The sequence below is a fragment of the Gossypium raimondii genome, chromosome 10, assembly GCF_025698545.1.
Source record: "Gossypium raimondii isolate GPD5lz chromosome 10, ASM2569854v1, whole genome shotgun sequence".
Lineage (NCBI taxonomy): Eukaryota > Viridiplantae > Streptophyta > Magnoliopsida > Malvales > Malvaceae > Gossypium > Gossypium raimondii.
Window position 1 is genome coordinate 47,229,694 of NC_068574.1, and position 24,593 is coordinate 47,254,286.

A 24,593-nucleotide genomic window follows, 5' to 3' on the forward strand; every position below is an offset into this window, starting at 1 on the left:
CAAGTTGCATTCGTTTTATTCTATTGAAAGTTCACTGTTTGTTTTATATGGTATTGATTAACATTACATTTAAAAAAATTAACTAACCCAATTTATTTTGAATTTAATAAAAACAATTCATAAAATAATAATACATAAGTTTTAATTAATGCTGATAAAACCGTCAACACATCAAATTAATTGAATCCTGGGTCTCTGCATATTTTATCATTCACTCTATATATTTAAGTAAGCATTATTGAAAACAAGAAAATAAATAAATAAGTAGAAGACAAACTGATACAATATTTGAACTCACCAATTTGCGATTTACTAAGAACTTCTGGGATGCTTATTTTGACTAGTACCAATTCAATGAAAATTAATAACAATGTTGGATATAAATCCAATTAAAAAATGAGAATAATAATTTTTTACGCTTCAAGTTCAGTGTATAAATAGCATCCTAGTTCTCTATCATCTCACACCTCAACCACTCAATCATCCACTTCTTCTCTTCTTTGAACTCAAAGTCCCAGTTAATATTAGAATCATGGGTGTTGTCACTTATGACTATGAGTCTACCTCCCCAGTCGCCCCTTCCAGGCTTTTCAAGGCCTTTACTGTTGAAGCTCCGAAAGTTTGGCCCACGGCTGCACCTAATGCAGTCAAGAGTATTGAGGTTGAAGCTAATCCTAGCTCTGGAAGTATCGTAAAAATCAACTTTGTTGAAGGTTAGTTCTTTCATTGGCCTTTTTGTAGTCTGTTTTACACGAGTATGTTGGATAACAAGTATTTATTTGTTTAGGCCTTCCATTCCAATATATGAAGCACCAGATAGGAGGACATGATGAAAGTAATTTTTCATACAGTTACGATTTAATCGAAGGTGGGCCTTTGGGGGACAAACTTGAAAAAATCAGCTATGAGAACAAGTTTGAGGCAGCTGCAGGTGGAGGAAGTATTTGCAAGAGCTCAATGAAATTCTACACTGTTGGCGACAATGTAATCACTGAAGATGAAATCAAGGCTCTCATTAAGGGAAGTGAGGGAGTTTACAAGCCTGTTGAAGCTTATCTATTGGCTAATCCTGAATCCTGCAACTAGGATATTGGTTGCTTTGAATTCTGATTCTTGGTTTTAAAGAGTGGTCATTGCTTTTAATGGTGTGTTTTTTATATTTTCTTTTTCCTTTTAAAACCTAAATTGTCTTCTAATTATTTACATAAGAGTGGTGGTGATCGAGCTTTTGTCATCTTTATTTTCATTACAGTCAAAGAATTTGGGTTGTCTTTGACATATATAGAAATAAAATAAACAAATAAACTCAAAAAAGAAAAAAAGGTTTTACCTGGTATATTGATGAGTGAAAATTCACAATCCATATTAGAGATGTGCATTCGGTGGTTGGAACGATTTGATTATTTTATAACAATAATCGAATAAATAAAAATTTTTACTGCAATTGAATTAATCGAACCAAACTTAAAAAGGTAAAAATGAAACAACCGAACTGAATTTAGTCAATTCGATTAGATTTAGTTAATCGATTTTTGCTTTTTTTGGTTTTTAACTTAGTTGAACTCCACCGATCCAAAAATTCTTCACTGTTCGTGTCGGCATGTTTGTTCCTCACAGAATGGGAGCAAACAGTAGCCGCCTTACCTTTTGCTATAAAAAGGATTTTAGTCTTTGCTTTCAAAATCATCCCAATCTCTCCAAGAAAGTGTGTAATCTTTATTTGTTTAGGCCTTCCATTCTAATATATGAAGCACCAGATCGAAGGACATGACGAAAATAATTTTTCATATAATTACAGTTTAATACAAGGTGGGCCTTTGGGGGACAAGCTTGAAAAAATTAACTATGATAACAAATTTGAGGCAGCTGCAGGTAGAGGAAGTATTTGCAAGAGCTCGATGAAATTTTACACTGTTAGGGACAGTGTAATCACTGAAGATGAAATCAAGGCTCTCATTAAAGGAAGTGAAGGAGTTTACAAGCCTGTTGAAGCTTTACCTCTTGGCTAATCCCAAAGCTTGCAACTAGGATATTGGTTGCTTTGAATTCTCATGCTTGCTTTTAAAGAGGGATCAGATTTTAACTGTGTGCTTTTGATATTTTCTTCTTTGTCTTAAAACCTATATTGTCTTCCGATTGTTGTAATAAGAGTGGTGGTGGTGGAATCAAGCTTTGATAATCTTTGACATATGAAATAAACAAAAATATAAACTGGCAAAAATAATAAAAGCTTTACTTGGGTATATAATTTACAGTTTTCCTGACAGACTACAATTTTTTTCTACACTAAAACCTCGATAAATGAATATTCGATAAATTAATACTCTTGGTTAAATAATATTTTTCTCGGTCCCGACTTGAGTCAAGAGGATAAAATAATAACCTGGCTAAATGCATAATATAATAATTTTAGAAAGAATCTTTAAGGGCCCAATGAAAATATAAAATAACAATTCATTAAATATATTAAGATTTTTATATACCATACATAAAACTAAAATGCTTTCTAGACAACTCTTACTCTTTTTCAATTTTATTCTTTGCTAAAATATGCATCTATAGTTAACTGCTTCTTCTTTGCATGTGAATCAAATACAGTTTCATTTTTAACTTTTAGAAGGGCATAAACCAAATCTGGTATATTCTTCTTGTGTTGCATTAAATAATTTTTCAAGGTATCAACAACTAGAAAAGCCTCTTTTGGAGAAACATGTGGCAAAACACTATTGTCATCATCAGTTGGCACATTCATTACTCCTTGAATAATTTCTTCATCCGTAGGTGACTTAATCAAAGATTCATTTTCACTTGGATAACTGCTCAACATCCATGGCATTTCTATAGTGTAAATCTGAAATTACTTCTTTTAATTTATGAATGTCTTCAACATCACCAATTTCTTGTTCGAGAGGCATATCCTCCTCGGATCGAATTTTGCAAAGTCGGAAACAATTTGCAATAGTTGTAGGCTTCACATCAATATTCACTACAACAAAACAGGTTTTTAGCGGCATTTTTAGTAGCGTTTGGACCAAAAACGCCACAAAAGTTATAAATTAGTGACGCTAATAGGAAGACGCCACAAAAGGTTAGAGCTATAGCAACGTTTATGAGAAAAGCGCCGCAAAAAAAATTATTTTAAACAAAATTGAGCCGTTTTGCTTCCTGTCTATTTATTATTTAACTAGTTTTTTTATATTAAAAAAATACAATTTATTTTAAATTGAATGTTTAAAATCTTTAGAAAAAATTAATGACAGAGAAAAATTTGAAAGTAAAAACATAGAAAAATATATGTTAAAAATGAAAAAATTAAAATACTATTATTTAAAAATTATTGTTTTTAATTTATATATTAAATAATTTTTATATAATTGTAAAGAGATAATATTAATTTTAATATATTAAAATTATCATTATAGTTTAAATTATTTAAGAGATAATAGATAAACTTTATATATATTAAAATTAAAAAATTGCTAACCCATGCATTTATAGAAAAACAAAATTAATTAGTAAATTGAAATAGTTATTTAAATTTCCTAAAATGTTGAAAGAACATATAATTACAAAAGAGAAACAAATTAAAGTTTTTTTTTTCATATCTTGAATTTTTTATTTTCTTACATAAAATTATATAAAAATTTCAAATTTTATCTAATTCTTTTCAATATTACTTATATTTTAAAAATTATTTATTTGAAATTGATATGAAAGATATAATAATTCAATATAAAAATTGTAAAAAAAAGTAATATTTAAATAAACGCCGTAAAAATTTATTTTATTTTAGTGTTTAGGGTTTAGGATTTAAGGTTTACAGTCTAGGGTTTAGGGTTTTAGGGTATATGGTTTAGTGTTTTGGGTTTAGGGTTTAATGTTTTTGGGTTTAGGGTTTAATGTTTTTGGGTTTAAGATTTGGGGTTTAGTGTTTTATAGTTTAGTGTTTAAGGTTTAGGATTTAGTGTTTAAGATTTAATATTTATGTTTTAGGGTTAGGGATTTCGATAAAAATGACAAAAAATCAATTTATTTTAGGGTTTAGGTAAGCAAGAAGATTCTTTTTTTAATTACTTTTGTACCTTATAATATATATTATTAAATTAATATCAAAAGCATAATAAAGTAAAAAGGAGAGAGAAATTCATTATTTCCATATCTCCTTATACAAAAATCCACCTCTTGGTAATTTAGAATTTGGGAAGTTAAGCAGATTGAGTCTTAGCTCAATTAGTGTGAGCATTGTTGTCAACATAAGAGAACATGAGTTTGAGTGTGTTGAAATGCATTATCTTCCTGTTTATGAGTTGGGGAGGAATTATGAGTTGTTGTAGACATAATATCAAAAAAGAATTTGAGAAGTTAAATTTTATCAAAATCAATTTGGATAAATTCTATCAACTGCACAAAAATTTAATCTTGTGGATACAAACTCTTCATAAGGAAGTTTGGTTTCATTTTTTAAAATTATTTTCGTACACAATTATAAAATTTTACAAATTAAATATATTGTTTGAAACAAAACAAACTTAATTTAAAGGAATTTAAGAAATAATTAAACTATAAATATTTATTAGTATCAAAGGCATTAGCGGCATTTATGATTAAAACGCCGCAAAAAAACATTTTACTTTAAACAAAACGACGTGGTTTTGAGTGGCATCTTTAGTGGTATTAGCGGCACCAGGTGAAAAACGCCGCAATAGATCGAGCATTAGCGGCGCTAGGTAAAAAACGTCGCAAAAAAATTACTTTAAACCAAACGGTGCCATTTTAAGTGGCGTCTTTAGTGGCATTAGCGGTGCTAGGTGAAAAACGCCGCAATAAATCGAGCATTAGCGGCGCTAGGTAAAAAACGCCACAAAAAAACATTTTACTTTAAACAAAACGGCGCCATTTTCAGTGGTGTCTTTAGTGGCATTAGCGGCGCTAGGTGAAAAACGCCGCAATAGATCGAGCATTAGTGGCGCTAGGTAAAAAACGCCACAAAAAAAACATTTTACTTTAAACAAAACGGTGCCGTTTTTATTGGCATCAGTGGTGCTAGGTGAAAAACACTGCAATAGAGCGAGCATTAGCGGGCGCTAGGTAAAAAACGCCGGAAAAAAACATTTTACTTTAAACAAAATGGTGACGTTTTTAATGGCGTTAGCAACACTAGGTGAAAAACACCACAATAGATCGAGCATTAGCGGCGCTAGGTAAAAATCATCACAAACGGTCATTTTGTTTTATACGAAAATGCGTCGCTTTGCTCTCCTCCATTTTATCCCAACCCATATACCCGAAACACCTTATTTTTTCCCCAAAAAAATTTCCCCAAATCCCTAAATTTTCCCTAAATCAAAATCCCAACCCATTTGCTGCATCGCCGTCGACTCAACCATCTGCTACATTACCGTAACTGTCCCCTCTGCTGCGTCACCGTCGCACTCCTCTACCGCAACCAATCAGTAAATTTAACTCCTCTGCCGTCGCTTTTTCAAGATTTAACATGTCTAGATTTTTATTTAATTAAAATTTGACTTATAAAAGGTGGATTTTGGGACATTAGACCCCACTAAGGAGGGGAATAAGAAATCTTAGCCCTTGGTTTATATTAAGTTGGAGTGAAAGATAGTGATTTTGGTTTGTAAATTTACCTCAATTGTATTCGACTATTGATAGCAAATATATACAAGATTACATCAGAGTGTTATCTTCAGCTATTCACAATTTGAATTTGAATTTTAAGTAGAATAAGATCCTAAAGAATAGGAGTGATAACAAGTCTAGTTTGACTTGGTTAACTCTCAACAGTCCCTCGCAAACGGATGGGGGAAGTCACCATCAGTTTGTCTTGAAGCGTAAGAAACCGAGTTGTCGATAAAGGTTTCGTCAAGACATCGGCTATTTGATCAATGGTCGGAACATAGGAGACGAGAAGATTCTTCTGGCGTACTTGGTCTCAGACAAAATGAAAGTCCAACTCAAGGTGCTTGCTACGAGAATGAAAAACGGGATTCGCAGCTAGATAGGTAGCGGAAACGTTATCACACCATACTTTCGGCGTTGTTGGAAGCTTGTAATTGAGTTCCCGAAGAAGGCACTGAAGCCAATAAACCTCCAAAGCAGCTGATGCTAAAGCTCGATATTCTGAATCCGTGCTTGAACGAGCGACGGTCTTTTGCTTACGAGAAATCCAAGAGATCGGATTGGAGCCAAGAAAGACAACATATGCAGAAGTGCTCTTTCGATCAAGCTTGTCGCCACCCCAATCAGCATCTGAAAAAGCAACAAGTGAAGCTTGGCGAGAAGAGCGAAGCACGAGACCATGATCTATTGTGCCGTGGAGGTAACGTAGAATCCGTTTCATGGCTTGCCAATGATGGAGGCAGGGAGAATGCATAAATTGTGCAGCTTTGTTCACTGCCATGGTTATGTTGGGGCGAGTGAGTGCCAAATATTGAAGAGACCCAACAACCTGTCGATAAAGCTTAGGATCATCAAAGGTAGAAGAAGTAGTGCCGGTGAGGTCGGCTTGCGGCGTTGAAAGAGTCGAGACCGACGAGGCATCTTGCATATTCGTACGATGGAGCAAATATTTGATATATTTGGATTGCGTGAGCTGCAAACCACTCGAGAACCACGCAACTTCAACACCCAAGAAATAGGATAGTGGTCCTAAATCCTTGAGCGTAACAACCTTCCCAAGTTGAGTAATAAACCATTGTAACAGCGAAAAGGATGATCCTATCAACACCAAATCATCAACATAGACCAAGCAATATGCATACTCGTCATTACCAGAATATATAAACAGCGAACTGTCAGCCTTGGAACCGTGAAAACCAAGCTATTGTAATGCATTCGAAAGGCAAAAATACCAAGCTCGTGGCGCCTGCTTTAAACCATATAGCGATTTCTTTATAGCACATACAAAATCGGGTTTAGAATGATCAACAAATCCCTGTGGTTGTTCCATAAAAATAGTTTTATCAAGAGTCCCGTGAAGAAAGGCATTCGAAACATCAAGTTGCCGAATGGGCCAATGACGATTGACGGCAATGGAAAGAATTAACCTTATGGTGGCCGACTTTATAACGGGGCTGAAAGTCTCAACGTAATCAAGGCCTGGGCATTGATGAAACCCTTTTGCAACCAACCGCGTACGACATCTATCGAAGGAACCATCTACTTTTGTTTTTACACGGTATACCCACTTGCAACCAATGATATTAGATGCTCGAGAACGGGGAACAAGATCCCATGTGCCGTTTGATAGAAGAGCATCAATTTCTTCTCCCATTGCAAAGACGCCATACGTCTTTGCTTTTTCGATTAGCAGTATGACGAAATTTGGCGGTGTAGTGGACGCAGCAGCATGAAAAACCTTTAGTTTAAGTGAGCCAGTATGGAAGCGTAAAGTCATTGAATGACGCACGGTAGGTGCCTGAACAGTGGTAAGAGAAGCATTGGAACTGCTAGAACCTATCAGGAATGTGATAGAGTCATTGGGAACAATGGGAGCAGGTTGGGAGGACACGGTGGTGATGGCAAGAGATTGATCGGCAGTCGGTGGGGGGTACTTGGGACAGTAGGGAGCTGCTGGTTGGGGCATGGGGCTATAGTCAGTGGGACGGCAGGTAATGGATTAGAATCGGAGCGATGGCCAAGAGAAAAAATGGTTGTCGGGGAAGGTGGAGGACCGAGAACCGATACGTGCCTATCATTGGACTTGAATGGAAAAACCTGTTCATCAAAAATAACATGGCGTGAGTAAAACACTTTATTGATGGACAAAGATAAACATTTATAACCTTTGTGAAGAACACTGTAACCAAGAAAAACACATTTGGCAAACCTAGGCTCAAGCTTATTTTTGGTGTATGGACGCAACCAGGGATAGCAGCAACAACCGAAAATTCTCAATGACTTGTAATCAGGGTCACGATGAAAAAGGGCTTGGTAGGGTGATTTATGTTGTAATTTTGGAGTTGGGAGACGGTTGATAGTGTATACAGCAGCAACAAAGGCATGATCCCAAAATTTGGGAGGGACAGAGGCATGATGTAAAAAGGCGTGACCAGTTTTGGTTATATGACGGTGTTTTCTTTCGGCACAGCCATTTTGTTCAGGGGTATGAGGACAAGAGCTGCGTTGGATTATAGCTTTAGAGGCCAAATATTTTTCAAGGGCTTAGAATTCCCCACCCCAATCGGATTGGAACTGCTTAATAGGTAAACCAAAGTATTTCTCAACAATAGCACGAAATTGAATGAAGCAATTATAAACATCCGATTTACGACGAAGAAAATAGATCCAAGTATGTTTGCTATAATGATCAAAAAAACGCCACATAATATAGAAAACCATCACTAGAAGCAATTGGAGAAGGACCCCACAAATCCGAACAAACTAACTCTAATGGTTGTTTTGCTTCATAAGTAGAATCCGAAAAAGACAATTTGTGTGATTTACTAACACATCAAGTTTCACAAATAGATGAATCATGCTTATTAGAAGCAGACAATTTATTGAAACTAAGAACTTTATTGACAGTGTTTGAGCAAACATGGCCTAGTCTAGCATGCCATGTAGACAACGAAACTGAATGACAAGCAGGAGATACTGGATCAGTGGCTAAACGATATAAACCATTCTCGATGTACCCTCTATGTAGAGTTTGCTTCGTCCGTCGATCCTTAACCATAAAATAATCATGAAAAAATTCAACAAAGACATCATTAGTGAGTGTAAACTGAGGAACAGACAATAAATTTAGGTTAGCCTCAAGAACATGAAGAATATTAGACAATTTGGAAGGATGAGAATTAAGAGTTAAGACAGACGAGCCAACACAAGAGATAGGTAAGGTTTTACCATTGTGAGAGTGACTTTATCGGAACCAGTGTACTCTGAATGAATGCCCAAGTTTCCCAATTCAGATGTCAAATGATGAGTGGCACCGGTATCAATGATCCATGGCTTGGGATTTGTTTGAGGAGACGAGCTATAGTTTGCTGAAGGTTTGGGGTAGGACTCGGCATATCTTGGGTTGGGACACTGACGACTTGTGTGGCCACGTCCTTTGTAGTTGTAACATGTTGATCCTTGGGCGGGGAGGCAGCTGGGCCACGACTGGAATAATTGCCATTGTGTTTACTGTTACGACCCCGTCCACGATTAGCGGAAGCAGAAGGCTACCGACCGGCAAAGTTGGCAACGGCAGTAGGATGAAGAGGTTCTTGAACAACTTTCAATTGTAATTCCTCAGAAAGTAATAAGCCAAACAAATCATCAAAGGATGTTGACTGTAGTTTTACCTCTAGATTGCGAACGAATGGTCGATAATCAGCACCAAGTCCTCGTAAAATATGATCGACAAGATCGTCTTCAGAAATAGCTGCATTTAGAGCCCCGAGTTGATCAAAAATCCATTTCGCATGATCCATGTATATGACGATTGAATCATCGCCACGAGACAAGGCATGAAGAGAGCCTTTAAGGGTCCGGATTTGAGCCCGAGATCCGGAAGTAAAAGTTTGATGCAGCTTTGTCCAAGCTGCGAATGCGGTAGTGGCTCCGATTGCCTGAGATAGCACGGACTCAGACAACGAGCCAAGGATCCAGCTAAGAACCATTTGGTCCTTAAGAAACCACAGCTCATAGGCCGGGTTAGGAGCATTGTCAACGGTCTTGGGAGGAGCTGCTGTGCCGTCGACATGATGCATGAGTTTTTGGCTATATAAGAGAGGGGTCATTTGTGTTTTCCACAGGAGGTAATTAGAGGGAGTAAGCTTGATGGTGATTTGATTTGGCATGGAAGGTGGAGAGGAAACAGTCGAATTGGCTATGAGGAAAAAAAAAAGGAGAGGAGGCGGTGATTGAAACCTTTTTACTGGCAGTTTGATACCATGAAAGATAGTGATTTTGGTTTGTAAATTCAGCTCAATTGTATTCGACTATTGATAGCAAATATGAAATATATACAAGATTACATCAGAGTGTTATCTTCAGCTGTTCACAATTTGAATTTGAATTTTAAGTAGAATAAGATCCTAAAGAATAGGAGTGATAACAAGTCTAGTTTGACTTGGTTAACTCTCAACATGGAGTAGATAAATTCCAGTAAGGAAAAAAGGAGAGGCTGCTTCTATTTTCATCAAGTAGAGTCGGTTAGGAGAAGCGTAATGCCAAGAGAAGAAACTGTAAGTCTCCCTACTGGTTTTCTTGAATTTTAAATGAAACTTAATTATCAAATGGTCACGTATATATACTTCCCATCCAATAGGAAATTCGATTGTGAGTTGTTGAAGAACCTAAGTAATATTTCTTAAGGAGAAAGAGGTAAGAAAATTGGGTTCATTCATAGCATTCATGAGTTCAAGTATAACGTTTGGGTTTTTATAAATGCTGGTTTTAGAGTAACTTTTTATCATGGAAAATGGTTGTATATGCTTGAAGCTAGAGAAGAGAACAAGGGTGAAAGGAGTATCAAAGGTGAAGACAAGTTAGTGGATTGAAGTTTTGTGTTGAACCTAGTGTCGTGGGAAGCTTATTAAGGTTAGTGTTCTCTTGAATTTTAGCATGCTTGTGCGAAATAAAATTTAAATATTTACCAGGCATGATTGTAAATGTAAATAATATGGAAAAGAATGGCTTGCGATAGTTTGTTGATCATTTAGAAAGATTAGCAAATGAATTTGACTAGGCAAGTCATAACCGAATTAGTAATATAGTATGGTTTATTTTTGCTAAATGAACATGGCAAGATAATATAGAATAATTTGAGAACCATCTTGTATGCTACTTCATAAGTTACAAAAGAGTATAGTTAAGGAGTTTAATTTGTCATTATTTAAAGTATTACAGATAAAAAGATATTTCAATTTATATCTTAGAAAGAAATCCATTAATCCATTAATGCATGGGATCCATTTATTTTAGTTTTGATTCTAAATTTTTATTTTATTAATATAAATAATTATTATTCAAAGATATACAATTATTCATTTTTATTTATTTAATAATATGTTTCTATTCATGTAATATAAAACAATTAAGGTATTTTATAATATGATACTTGTTTACTTATAAATTTTAATAGTTTCAATTATAAAAACCAGACAGTCTAATTAAATATTATCGATTTTAGATCTTTTAAATTTTTTTCTTTAACGTATTTCAATATTTATCAATTTTAAAATGATGTACTTATATTGGTGTAAAACTCTAATTTTATTTATTTTACCATTTTTTGTAAGGTTAATATTTTTACAATCCAACCATTCAAATTATTAATATAATTTCATTTATCATGTAAGGTTAGTATCTTGGTTTTGTCTCAATTCATAGGATACTCTTGTATACTTGGTTGTATACTTAATGAAATTGCATTGCTTGGTTGTCAACTACACAATGACCTTGAATCTCTTATTAGGGTTTGGGATTACTTTTATATTAAGGGTAGATAATTGAATTTTAGATAAAATTTATAAATTTATATTATTTATTAAAAATACAAATTTATAAATTAAAAGAGTATAATTAAAGGGTTCAAATTTACAGTTAAAATTTAAAAATGATAATCATAACTTACATAACTTACATAATTTACATTGACAAATAATAATGTTTTCTCATAACATTTATAATTAATCAACTTACTTTCGATTCAATAGGTTTGGAGTGGAAAGAATGTCAATGACGAAGTTAAATGGCTTTCCCAAGGGTCCAAATAGAGTAGTAAAAAGATATAGTGTCTTCATCATCAATGGATTCAGGTTTCATACAAAATCTCGCAAAAGATTGAGGAGGACTCGAAATTGTGGAATAGTTGTTAATTCTTCAATTACAAGTTATGCTAGTGCTAGGACTGTAATCCTGTTAAGGGAAATGTGGAGTATTACGTACTTCTTACTGACATTATTGAGTTGGATTACTATGGCAAACGGAAGGTTGTCTTATTTCGAATTGATTAGGCTGATGTTAATACTGCTCGCGGAATTAAAAAAGATCAATTTAGTTTTACAATAGTGAACTACTCTCGATTAATTCACACTGGACAACAATTGATAGACGAGCCGTATGTATTTTCTTCTCAAGTGAAACAAGTTTTTTACTCGAAAGATCCAACTGATGAGGGTTGGTACGGTCCCTAGAGACTTGTTTGACATGGGCAATGGAAGTAGAGATGACATCGACGAAAGATCAGAAACTTTGTCTTTTCTAGAACAAAACTTAAATGAAACTATCCCTAGTATTAGTACACAATTTCAATGGGTTCGCCATGATGTGGATGAAGATGTTTACGAATTATGATGTAGTAAGATTTTACGATTTTTTAATTATATGTAGTATTGTAATTTAAATCTTGATCTTGTTAAATATTTCATCTATTTTATATGTACTATTATTGTTGTAATTAGTTACTAAAATTTCAACTATTTTATGTGTATTGCAGATAAAAAGCCTAAAAAAAGATTGTGAGATCTATGTATTGTTCAAAATCCCCCAAAATCCGGAAGAAACAAATAGTGAAAAACAATCTGCTATTAGATCTTCGAATGTTTCGAATACAGCTGACGAACCTACAGAAATTCAAAGTAATGTTAACTTTAATTGACAGGCGTGTTGACTTCTATTATTGATTTCTGTTTCAAATTCTTATATTATAATATACCATTTTTTTCAACTAAAAGTGGTGGGACGTGCAAAACTTGAGGACGTACGCTGCTAAAAGATTTATACGAGTTAAATTCTGTCGAACGTGTCAGAGTAGCTAGAAACAGTCTTGGTCAGCCTATTGGATCTGTAACGCCCCAAAATTTTAATTTTGGGTATTGTAAATGTGTGACACAAATATCTATCAGCTTTAGTGGTTAAGTGCTTTGGGTGTGTGTGGGAGGTCCTAAGTTCAAGCCATGACTTGGGCAAATTTTAGTATTTTTATAAATAAAGCCTTAACCTAGCCTAAAGGGCTTAAGTTTAATAGTCGGTAATAAATAACAGAATGGTCCTGCTGGTTTAGTGGTTAAGTGGAGTGTTTGATTGAATGAGGTCTTGAGTTTGAATCCATGCTGGAGCGTAGGCATTATTTTCGCGCAGTGATGGACGAGTATTTCGGCAGAGTGGGATTCTGGAGTGGTTGTAGGTTAGTATGATTAGTGGAGGAAATTAAGGGATAATGGGAGTAGTGGTGAGATAATTAAGGGATTTTGGGATTCTATCAAACTCTTTTAGTTAATTTCGGTTCATCCAAAATTCTATTCTCTCTTCCCCAAAATTTCTTCCATCGTTCTGACGTTTATTCACCCCTTTTCTACCGAATTTTCATTGTTTCCTCCCTCTTTTCTTTTGATTTCTTTTATGTCTCCATCGTAATCGATGATTGAACTCGCTCGATTTGGTAAATATTCGTTTTGCCACTTTCTATTTTTCCGTGGTTGGTTTTATGAAAAAGGGTTGTTTTGGTTCTTTCGAATTAGGTGAAAATCAAGTAGCGGTAGGTGCTTGTGCAGAGATTTGAACGTTTGGGTTTTCAGTTTGTTGCCAGTCTTGGAGTGCTTGGGAGCGTATTTACAATGAAACGATACTAGGTGTGTACCCGAAACACAAAAATAAGGGATTCAGCGAAAAGTCGAACTTGCTTGCTGTTTGGACACCAGCAGTAGGCTAAATTTGATAAATCACCATAACTTGTGAAAATTTAATTAGAGGATGAAAAAATATAAGACTAAATATATTTGAGTGTGGTTTCTCATGGAAGAAACGAAGTAAGCAAAAAACTTTTATATTATGAGATATTTGAATTTTAGTGAGACAGGGTCAGAATGATTTTAAAATCCCCTGTCCCGATTTTGGAAAATTATTAAAAATTTTATAAAAATAATTGTGGGTTAGAATTTATATGTTTAAAATCATAAATGAATCTACTTTCAAGATAAACAAACGGGAACATCATCCGAATTCTATACGAGAAGATAATTAATTTTTAGTACAGAAAGATCAAAACTGTCAGACAGCAGAACAGGGGAAATTTTAAAGAATAAAATGTACTTATTCGCTAAAACCAAAAATTCTTAAAATTTTATGGTAAGAAGATATGTGAGTCTGTTTTTAGGGAAATTTTTTGGATCTTAATTCAGAATTCTGTAGCTTAAGATACAAATAATTTAGTAATAGTGACTCAAGTAGACAGCTTTGAAGGATCATATAAGTAAATAGTGGAAACACATATGAATAATTAACTAGCACGGGTTACATTAAAATGGATCACGAGGCCAAGGCCAATTTGGGTCATGTGGGCCACACAGGCGTGTGGGCCCACACGGGCGAACATCATGGACTTGTAGGCCCATTTTCACTATTTGACTAATAAGGTTGCACGAGTCGCCCAAGTCGACTGTGAACCTATTGTAGGGTCGATAAGCTCACTTAGACCCCTAATTGACTGAAATGATTATATGACTGATATGATTAAGCCTAATGATGTCCCACTGATTTGATACCGTATGCCCTGTTTACATGCATGATATTATGTTATAGCATGTCATATATGTATATTGCATTGCATTTGGTTAGGGGATTATAATGTTTGGAGGAAGTGTACTGAAAGGCCTCGAGCCTAACTTACTAGCAGCTCAACTGCAAACTACTGTCTAGTGTCGCATTCGGTACTACTTGGAGTGTAGGGATGGGTGGGTTGATTATATCCCTACATAGAGTGTAGGGTTGGACAGGGATTGTGTGTAGAGGCTGGATGGGTAGGATTTTTGTGACTGCATATCTGTTACTGCTACTGATACTGTGATGGGCTAAAGCCCTACTTCATGACTGTTTTTGTATTGGGATGGGCTAAGGCCCAAACTGGACTAATATTGATACTGAAAAGGGCTTAAGCCCAGACTGTGACTATTTGTTTCCTGTCTGTACATTTGTATGGGGATTACACACTAAGTTTACGTAAACTCACCCCTTCTGTTTAATCTGTTCAGGTAATCCCCAGATATAGGCGGATTGGTGCGGCGGAGAACTCAGTGGTGGCCACACGACTTCATTTACACTGTTTATTACCTATTTATGATTTTACTTTTATTTGGGAGTATTTTGCTGTAATTATGGCCTTTACAAATTTTGGTTTAAATTTGGGTTTTATACGGTTTTATGATTTAAATCTGCTAGTGTTAGGTAAAACTCAGGTTTTCAAATGAAATTAATGTTTTATCAAAAATACCACGAATACGCAAACTATTTAAAAGCTTCCGCAATAAAATAACGTTTTGAAATTGAATAACGATTTGTAAATGAATAATGTTTTGGAAACGAACAACATGATTTGAAATTAACATAAGGTAATGAAAAAAATGGTTAAATAGAAAAGAGAATTTAGTGACGACATATTTTTCGAAAAACACTACCCTGTGACATTGTCAAATTCGGCCATAATGTCTAGGCGGGGTTTGGGGTGTTACAGGATCAGAAGCTCGACTTTTAACAGGATACTTAGGCATTGTAGCATAAAATGCCAATCTGTTTCCTATCAACTACGAGTAAGGGCATCATATGCCTGATACTAACAAAAATAAGCTATCGATAATATTAAGGTAATAACATGAATGTAATTTATAATACTTTGGTTTAAGTTTCATTTATATTTACTTTCTAAATTTGTATTTTTTGCAGGAGAGATTTGCTTTAGAGGTCTCAGATAATTATGTGAAGAAGGCATTAGGAAAAAAATGGAGAGACCATAAAAGTTCTTTAAAGAAGGAATATTTTAAGAAAAATATAAGCCTTGAAGAGAAATTGCAAAATGTCCCGCCAGGAATGTTGAGGTACCAATGGGAAGACGCAGTTAGATTTTGGAATTCAAAGAAAGGAGAGGTATTGCGTACTTCCAAACTCTTATAATTATTTTGGTTTATAGTATTTACTATATACGTAATAATAATTTCATAATGTAGGATCGTGAGCGAGTTGGAACTACAAGTAGGCAAAAACAAAAATTCACGCACACAGCTAGGTCGAAAAGTTTTGCTTGCGTAGCTGAGACCGAGGTATTTTGAATTTATGAATTGTGTCAAATATTAATTACTTTCTACTAAATAATATTTTTACTACTATACTGTAGGAACTGTCATCTGGTCAAAAAGTTGGACGCCTTCAGCTTTTTGACATTACACATAGAAAGAAAGATGGATCTCCTATGACTACTGAAACTGCAGAAATTATGGTATATTTACTTAATAAAATTTAAATTATTTTAAATATTTATCATGTTTAATTATAATGGTTTAATTCGTCGTTTGTAATGCAAATAATGTTAAGTTATGTTGCATTTGTTTTTATTATATATTTCATTTCTAACTATTTGATTGATTTATTAGGAGAAACTAAAGGATAAAAAGGCGAAGTATGAAGCGATCGCTTGGAGTGATAGTTCTGTTAATCTTGACGACATTGATAACCAAATTATTTTTGAAGTTTTGGGTCCTGAAATGTAACACCCCTAACCCGTATCTATCGCAAGAATAGGGTTATAGAGCATTACCAGAGTTTACTAATTAATTTTTAGACTTTTCTTTTCATCAAGCATTCATATTTATAACCAATCAAAATCAAAACATTAATGAGCTAACATTAACCAATTTCACTTGTACATGCCATTGTAACCAAAATCAAATCATCCAAAATTATCGATAGAACCAATGGATAATGTGATATATCTCCAACAAGCTTCCAACTCAATCGAGCTTCTGATAATCATTTCAATGCATCAAATAATTATACATATTACCAATAATAATTAAATTCCAATAAGAAAACACACATACATATATATAATATTCATTACCAAATAACATTCACTTCAATTAAAATTATACAGAATATAGTTCATACGAACTTACCAGGCTAAATTGCAGAAATACCAAAATTCAGGGACATTTTGGAAATTTTCTATTTTTCTCAAATTTCCACCCAATCTTGATATAAATTAATATTTCATTAAATTTACTAATTTAAATAATAAAACAATTCATTTCATGCAATTTGGTCACTTTTTGACATTTTTACAAATTTACCCTTAAAGTTTTACTTTTATTCAATTTAGTCCCCGAGCCTAAAACGTGCAAATTATCCATGCTAGCTGAATCTTCATATATATATTTTCCTCCTCCTCCTCCTCTCCATTCCACATCCTTAATTTATATAATATGCTTATATGTAACATTATCTATGATTTTACTATTTACCTGTAAATTTATTCAATACTGTCCATTTGAGTCATAGCCACTAAATTTTTTTTATCTTGAAGTACATAACTCCAAATTAGGATCCGCTAACTTTTCCTAAAACTAGACTCACATATATTCTTACCATAAAATTTTCATAATTTTTGGTTTATCCAATAAGTACAGTTTATTCTTTAAAGTCACCTCTATTCTGCTGTCTGACAATTCCGACCCTTCTTCACTAAAACTTAAATATCTCCTTGTACAGAATTTGGATGATATCCCCGTTTGTTTCTATTGAAAATATACTCTTTAAGGATTTTATACATATAAATTATAACCCATATTATTTTTTTACAATTATTTTATGATTTTCCTAAGTCAGAACAGGGGAACACGAAATCATTCTGACATTGTCTCACAAAATCTATTATATCTCATGATTTACAATTCCATTACTTACACTGTTTCTTCTATGAGAAACTAGACTCAGCGCTTTAATTCTATATTTTGTTCATCCTCTAATTTCATTTCCACAATTTATGGTGATTTTTCAAAGTTAACCTACTGCTGCTGTCCAAAACTGTTTTAGTGCAAAATGTTAATTACTAAGTTTATAACTTCCTTATTCCCTTTCTCTATAATATTTCCCATCACTTTCACTTATTTATCTTCACTAATATATCAATAACATAAGAATTTATATAATAAAACTCTACTATAACTTCTTTTCCATGCTATTTCAATAATATCAAACCTAAAAATATATTGAAATCTCAATGTTCTTACCTTGTCCTACTGATTTCAACCTTTAACTTGATTTTCTCTCTCCTCCAGCTTCAATTTCTTGAATCCAACTTGATATTTTAGCTCCCCATAGTCTCTTTGTTATCTTTCTCTCTTGATGGCTATGGAAATTCTTTTGATTTCTAAGTGAAAATGGTGAATTTTTTTGGTGGAAGGACCAAATTATAAAGAAAGCAAAATTTTCTTTCTTCTCTTCTCTTCTAACGTGAATTGCATGGAAAAGATGGTGGGTTGGTTCCTTTTCATCTTTCTTTCCACTTATATATACTAAATAATAAAATAATAAAATATCATTTAAAAAATCAAATTAAAATATTAATAAACTAATATTTATTTATTTAATTAAACTAAAATATCTCCAACATCATCATTATCTTCTAGATTTCTCTCTCTTCTAAATGACCATTTTGCCCTTTATGATCTTTTCAAATTCCATCATTGAGTCATTACTTAATTTGGTAAGATTACGATTTAGTCCCTCATAATTCTTCATCTATTCAATTTGGTCCTAATTCATCCATTTTCCTTAGTTTCTAGATTATTCCAACCTTAAAATATTTGCACTATTGGTCCTTCAACTTTTTCTTATTTGCACTTTAACCCCTCAAATTTTGAGTATTTACCCTTGGGTAACAAAACTTTTCTCACTTTTGCGATTTAATCCTTTCTTGAATTAATATGTCATAATTTACTTCTTAATGTTGACATAACTCAAAATTACCCTTTTTATCACTTTATTTCCTTATTTTACTATATCAAGAATATTATCTTACTTTTTTACTGTAGTAATTTTCGGGGTATTACATGAAAGGTATGGTTGGGTTCGATTTCAAGGATCTTTTGTTAACCTAACCCAATATTTTGGATCCAGCTCGCAGCAATACATGCCTTCGGGGAGTCAGGCTCAAGCTGAAGTTCAGAGGTTAAGAGACCAGATGGCTTAGATGAAAGCGAGCAGAGTTGAGCAAATTGCTCAACTTAAAGCAGAAGCAGCATCGAGAGAAGTAGAGGCTCAAAGAAAATATGAAGAACTCCAGCTACAACTTAAAGCGGAGGAAACAACGAGGGAAGCAGAGCAAGGCAGAAAATATGACGCACTCCAGTTATAGCTTCAGAATATGATGAAGATGTTTCAGCAGTCGCATAATCCGCCATCTTAGACGTTTGTTTTCTTATTGTACGAATATTTTAACATTATAACTTTAGAAAATAATAAATTTTGTTATTTCATTTATTAATTTATATCATTTATCTTTTCATTGGGATTTGAAGTATCATTTAGATTTGCAGTTTGGTTGGATATGATGTTACAGGAAATTATGTTGACAATTCGGGTGCTATATAAATGAAAATGAGATGTTAAAAATCTGTTAAAGTTAGTGGTGTTTTCTCCACAAACGCCGCTAAAGAACATGACCTTTTACAGTGTTTTTTAGTAAAATCGCCGCTAAAGGTCAAGTTCTTTAGTGGTGTTTTTGGGGAAGCGCCGCTAAAAGTCATGTTCTATAGCGGCGTTTGTGGGAAAGCACCGCTAAAGGTCATGTTCTATAACGGCGTTTTTCTGCATAAACGCCGCAAAATTTAGCGGCGTTATCTATAGCAGCGTATTTTGTGGCGCATGTAAAAATGCTACAAGTAGTTTATAAGCACGGCTATAGACCTAAAAAAATGCCGCTAAAAACCTATTTTGCTGTAGTGATTCCAAGCAACTTTAATAAAATTGATTGCATCCAATACATTAATCTTTTCAGGATCTATTTCTCCTTTCTCGGAACGTTCCAAGAAGCTAGAATAAAAGCGATGTCGATAATAAATCTTAACTGCTCTAATACTTTTAGCATCACATGATTGAATTTTTTATGATGAATTTAGAGGCAAAAGGAATAATTCAACGTTTCTCAAGCCTTTAATAACCTTGGGATGGGCTGGGCAATTGTCTACTGTAAGCAACATCTTTCTGCTAGTCATTCTAGCATCAAACTAGCGAACAAGATCTTGAAAATTTAATCCAATCATCCATTTTTTATTGGCTCGATAATGACAGTTAAGATTGTCAATATTCACATGTTTAAAACATCTAGGATTAGCAAACGTAACAATAACCCAAAAAGACACTTTATTTGAACCATCCCCATTGCAACCACAGCAGTAAGTCTTTCCTTCTCTTTTTTTAGTCCTTCTAATTGCTTTGTAGCCAGTGAATGATCTGCTTGCAAACGATAAAATAAGCCTATTTCATTCATATTATAGATATCCTTCCAATCAATTTTTTTAATTTAGCTCTTATTTCAGGTAAAGCATCTTTAAAATTCTCCTTAATAACTTGACCACTTTCACCAAATCTTCAATAAGACTTAATCTCATGTCTTGCCTTGAACCGTTCTAGCCAACCGATTGAGAAGTAAAATTTGGAATTTGCATCACCTTACATTTTCTATAGAAACATTTTTGCTTTAGTTTGAATCATTTCTCCAGTCATGTTTACTTTCTCTTGATATTGAAGAAACCACTCATACAATACCTTCTCTAATTCAGGATATTTGGTTGATTTGTGCATTTTAACATTGCTATTCTTTATCTCTTTCGACAAATATTCAGATGACTTTTTAAAAGTATTAGATATTGTTGATTGGCCAACAGAGAGATCAAATGTTTGTTGAACCCACTGTTGCAAATATTTTTGACTTGAAGAGGGATGTTCATTTTTGTACTCACATAATGCTTTTCTCATCTCATCTGTCAATGTAGACTTTTCTACACCTTTCAAATGGGAAGCCATGAAAGAAAAGATTATATGAATTACATTATTTTGATAGTACATATGTTTATTTATAATAAAATTTATAATCTATCCAGTGAATATATACGTATTGGATTTTGAAACCATTAACTATTTTTTCTTTTTGTTTACATGAACCAATTAATTAACTCTCTTTTTTGTTATAATTAACTTTGATTTATTGCACCTAAATGCATATTGGATTTTGATTAAAAAAACACTCATGCATAAAGTATGAAATATTCTCTAAAATAATAAATGTTAATTTATCGATAAATTAATAAAATATTTATTTATTGATAAACTAATAACCTCAATAAAATAATAATTTTTCAAGTCTCAAGGATATTATTTTATAGAAGTTTTACTGTATGTGTTTTGGGTTAGCAAAACTGTGAATAAGTGTTTTTTTTTTAACTGAATTTATATTCCAAATCCAAAAGAAATATCATCTGATGCATTGTAATCATAGTGTAGGCTTCTTCTTTTTTCATATATGTGAGTTAAAAAAATTATTTTGCAGACTGTATGGTTGTATAATTATTTAGCAAAGTAGGCAAAATCGGCAGGTGAAGTGTCCGACTTCAAAAACCGACGCCCCTAGAATCCGACTTCAGTGAAGCAAGCAGGAACAACTTGAATCTTCCACTTTGGGCAAAGAAAGATGAAATGCTCAAATATAAAATGGAGTAATATCATGATATTCCCTGAATGTTTATCAAAATTTCTATAGTCTATCCAGTTTAAAATTTATCAAAATTTCGATATGATCTCTCCACTTGCAAATTATATTTTAAAATAGTATGTTGTTTTCTAAATTAAAAAATAAAAATTAAATTAAAAAATATTATAGGAATTAAAAATATGAAAATATTGAAATACAATTACTTTTAAAATATGGGAATTTATAATTTACTAGTTAAAGAAATTATAGTAACAATCTTAAATTAAAACTTATACGTTGCTTTTAAACTTAAAAAGTAGTTTTAATATTGGTATATTTTACGAATAACAAAATTACAAAATTATAATTCAACTCCCAAATTTTAATATTTTAAAAGATAGCAGTATACTATTTCTTAAAAATGAATAATCACTTGCTAGAAAAATTTGAAGATGAATAAAGTAATAAACTTTAATATTTTGAAATACCTATTTATTAATATTGAAAAATAACATCCTATTTTTAAATATAATTTTAAAGTGGTGGATTATATTGAAAATTTTATATACATTCACAGGTCATTTATGATGTAATGTGAACTGTCATCATTTTCTAAGGGCGGCATCTCATTTGAAAGTGATTCTTCAATCTAAAAATGGAATCAAATTTTTAATATAGTCCATCCAATTTAAAATTATAATTCTGTAATTTTATTATTACTAAAAATTACCGATACTAAAACTACTTTGTAAGTTTAAAGTAACATATAGGTTTCAGTTTAAAATTGTAACTATAATTTCTTTAACTACTAAAATTTAAATTCCGATAGTTTAAAAGTAATTGTATTTCAATATTTTATTTTTTAATTCTTATAATAATTTGAATTTAAATTTTAGTTTTTTAATTTAGAAAATAACATACTATTTTAAAATATAATTTGTAAGCGGACCATATCAAATTTTGATAAATTTTAAATAAACAAAAAAATCATTATTTTTAAATAAAAATCATTATTTTGTCTCAATTTTAAATTATTATTGTAAATTTTACTGCTAACGTTTTTATCTCATTTCAACCAAAATATAGTGTATAATATTTATAATAGATCATCTGTAATTCTGAGTGACTTTTAGATTAAATATAGTTAAAATATTTTTATATTAAACTCTTTTAGTTTATAAGATTAAATATAGATAAAATAATATTTTTATATTTTTTATTCTATTTTAAATGAATTGATTAATTTTATTTATTTATTGCTTATTTTTTTCTTATGAAATATTTTTGTTTATTTTTTGTTTTTGTTAATTGCCTTTATTTTCTTACCGTTATCAAATAAAAGATAGAAACTAAATAATAAAGAAAATGGGAGAGTAAAGAGAATATATTTTATTGATCAATTGGAATTTTTACAATGCTTCTCCAAAGTCTCTATTAATAGGCATAAGAAGTATAAATGAAGTAGAGATCTAATTTTAATGACTATTAGAATTTAAAGTACATCAAAGCTTATCTTGATCTTGATGGACATCCACTTGATAAGATATTCATAACACTCCCTCTTATTATGTCCATTGGTTGATAATGTGTCTCGTTAAAACCTTACTAAGATAAAAACTTTGTAGGAAACAAATTCCTGGTGAAGGAAAAAGAGTACACATATCTATAATACGCATAATAATGCTGCCTTGTTAAAAAACTTACTAGGAAAACCTAATGGGACAAAACCTCGGTTAAGGGAAAAGTAGTACAGCGTGTACTTACTCCCCCTCATGAAAACATCACATACTTTCTCATATTCTACGTATTCAATCTTGAATACTAGTTTTTCAAATGACTATTTGAATGTATTTGCTAAGCATTTATATCACCATTCTTTTGAAAGTCATGACTGAGGGAAATTTTGGGGGAAATACATTTTGATCTCTTTAGGAGTTTCAACAATAATCATAGCAAAATTTAATCATGATTCTTCTATAAAAGTACAAATAAGTATTTTGGATCATTTTATAATCCTCCTTCAACTACTATTCAATATGTCAAATTTACCAAATATGTTCAAATTATTTCAATTCATATAAATGAATAATTTCCGAGAATTTCAATATGCTTCGCCATACTAAATCCTTCAAGGATTTTAATATCACCTTTACTATATAGTGATTCATAAAAAGTTGTAACAACAACCATTAGACGGAAGTTAAATATTTTATGAACTATTAGTTTAATAATATATCTAAAGGTTATTGCATCCACCACAAAAAAATCTTATATCCTTTCATAATCAATATCAAGGCTTAGCAAAAAACTTCATATTTTTATTCCGCTTTTGCAAAACTACTTCATTTGTACCCTCACTAGCTTTATACCTTAAAGTATTTGGACTATCGATAAAAAAAACTCCACAAATTTAATTGTACTTGAGTTTGTGTCTTTCTGTTTTGAACAATCTATTCCATATCTATATTTCTTAATAAATTTATTCAAGATTCTCTTTTTATTTCATGATTTCAACAATAATATTGCATGCAAAACCATTATCGACCACTTTTATTATTGGTTCGACATTTTCTTAAATTGACATAACTTATCAAAATCTCTAATTTTCACTATTTTAATCTTCAGTTTCAGGTACCTGAATCTGGTCTGAAAGTTTACTTATTAGTTATGTCTTGGGTCTCTTTTGGAGCACCCATCTTCACTATATGACCATCTAGATTTATCATGTTCTTTTATGAGAATTTTTATATTTAAAACTTGTAATGAGTTATCCTTGTCGAACTTCTGGTTCAAATAACTCTCTCCCTAACTCATTACAAGTTATTATCTCTCTTCCCCTAATGTCAGGAAAACTATCGAATCAAAATAGTAATCACAAATCATTTCATAATTGACTCTTCAATACATTCAAAAGATCTAATAATACATTGAGACTTGTAATTAATATATATTCCCAACTTTCTTTGAGGATTCACTCATATTTGTGTGTTGTGATGGAGCAATTAGAACATATATACATATACAAAAATTCAAAGATGAGAAATATTTAGCTCTTGACAAAAAAACCAATTGTAATGGGGAATATTTATAACTTATTGGCTTGACGCGTACAACACATAAATCAACA

General features: G+C 32.3%; 1 protein-coding gene across 1 annotated transcript; it reads left to right on the forward strand.

Annotated features, from left to right (window-relative positions):
- The first annotated feature begins 446 nt into the window (after positions 1-446).
- LOC105778152 (major strawberry allergen Fra a 1-3) lies at positions 447-1,234 on the forward strand. Its single transcript, XM_012601781.2, has 2 exons — positions 447-713; positions 788-1,234. The coding sequence occupies exons 1-2, from the start codon at positions 533-535 to the stop codon at positions 1,084-1,086; spliced, it is 480 nt and encodes a 159-aa protein (XP_012457235.1). The 5' UTR covers positions 447-532; the 3' UTR covers positions 1,087-1,234.
- Positions 1,235-24,593: the final 23,359 nt, after the last annotated feature.

Coding starts and splice junctions, on each gene's coding strand:
- LOC105778152 (XM_012601781.2), top strand. CDS start 533: ATGGGTGTTGTCACTTATGACTATGAGTCTACCTCCCCAGTCGCCCCT. Junction 714..787: donor AAAAATCAACTTTGTTGAAG/GTTAGTTCTTTC, acceptor TTATTTGTTTAG/GCCTTCCATTCCAATATATG.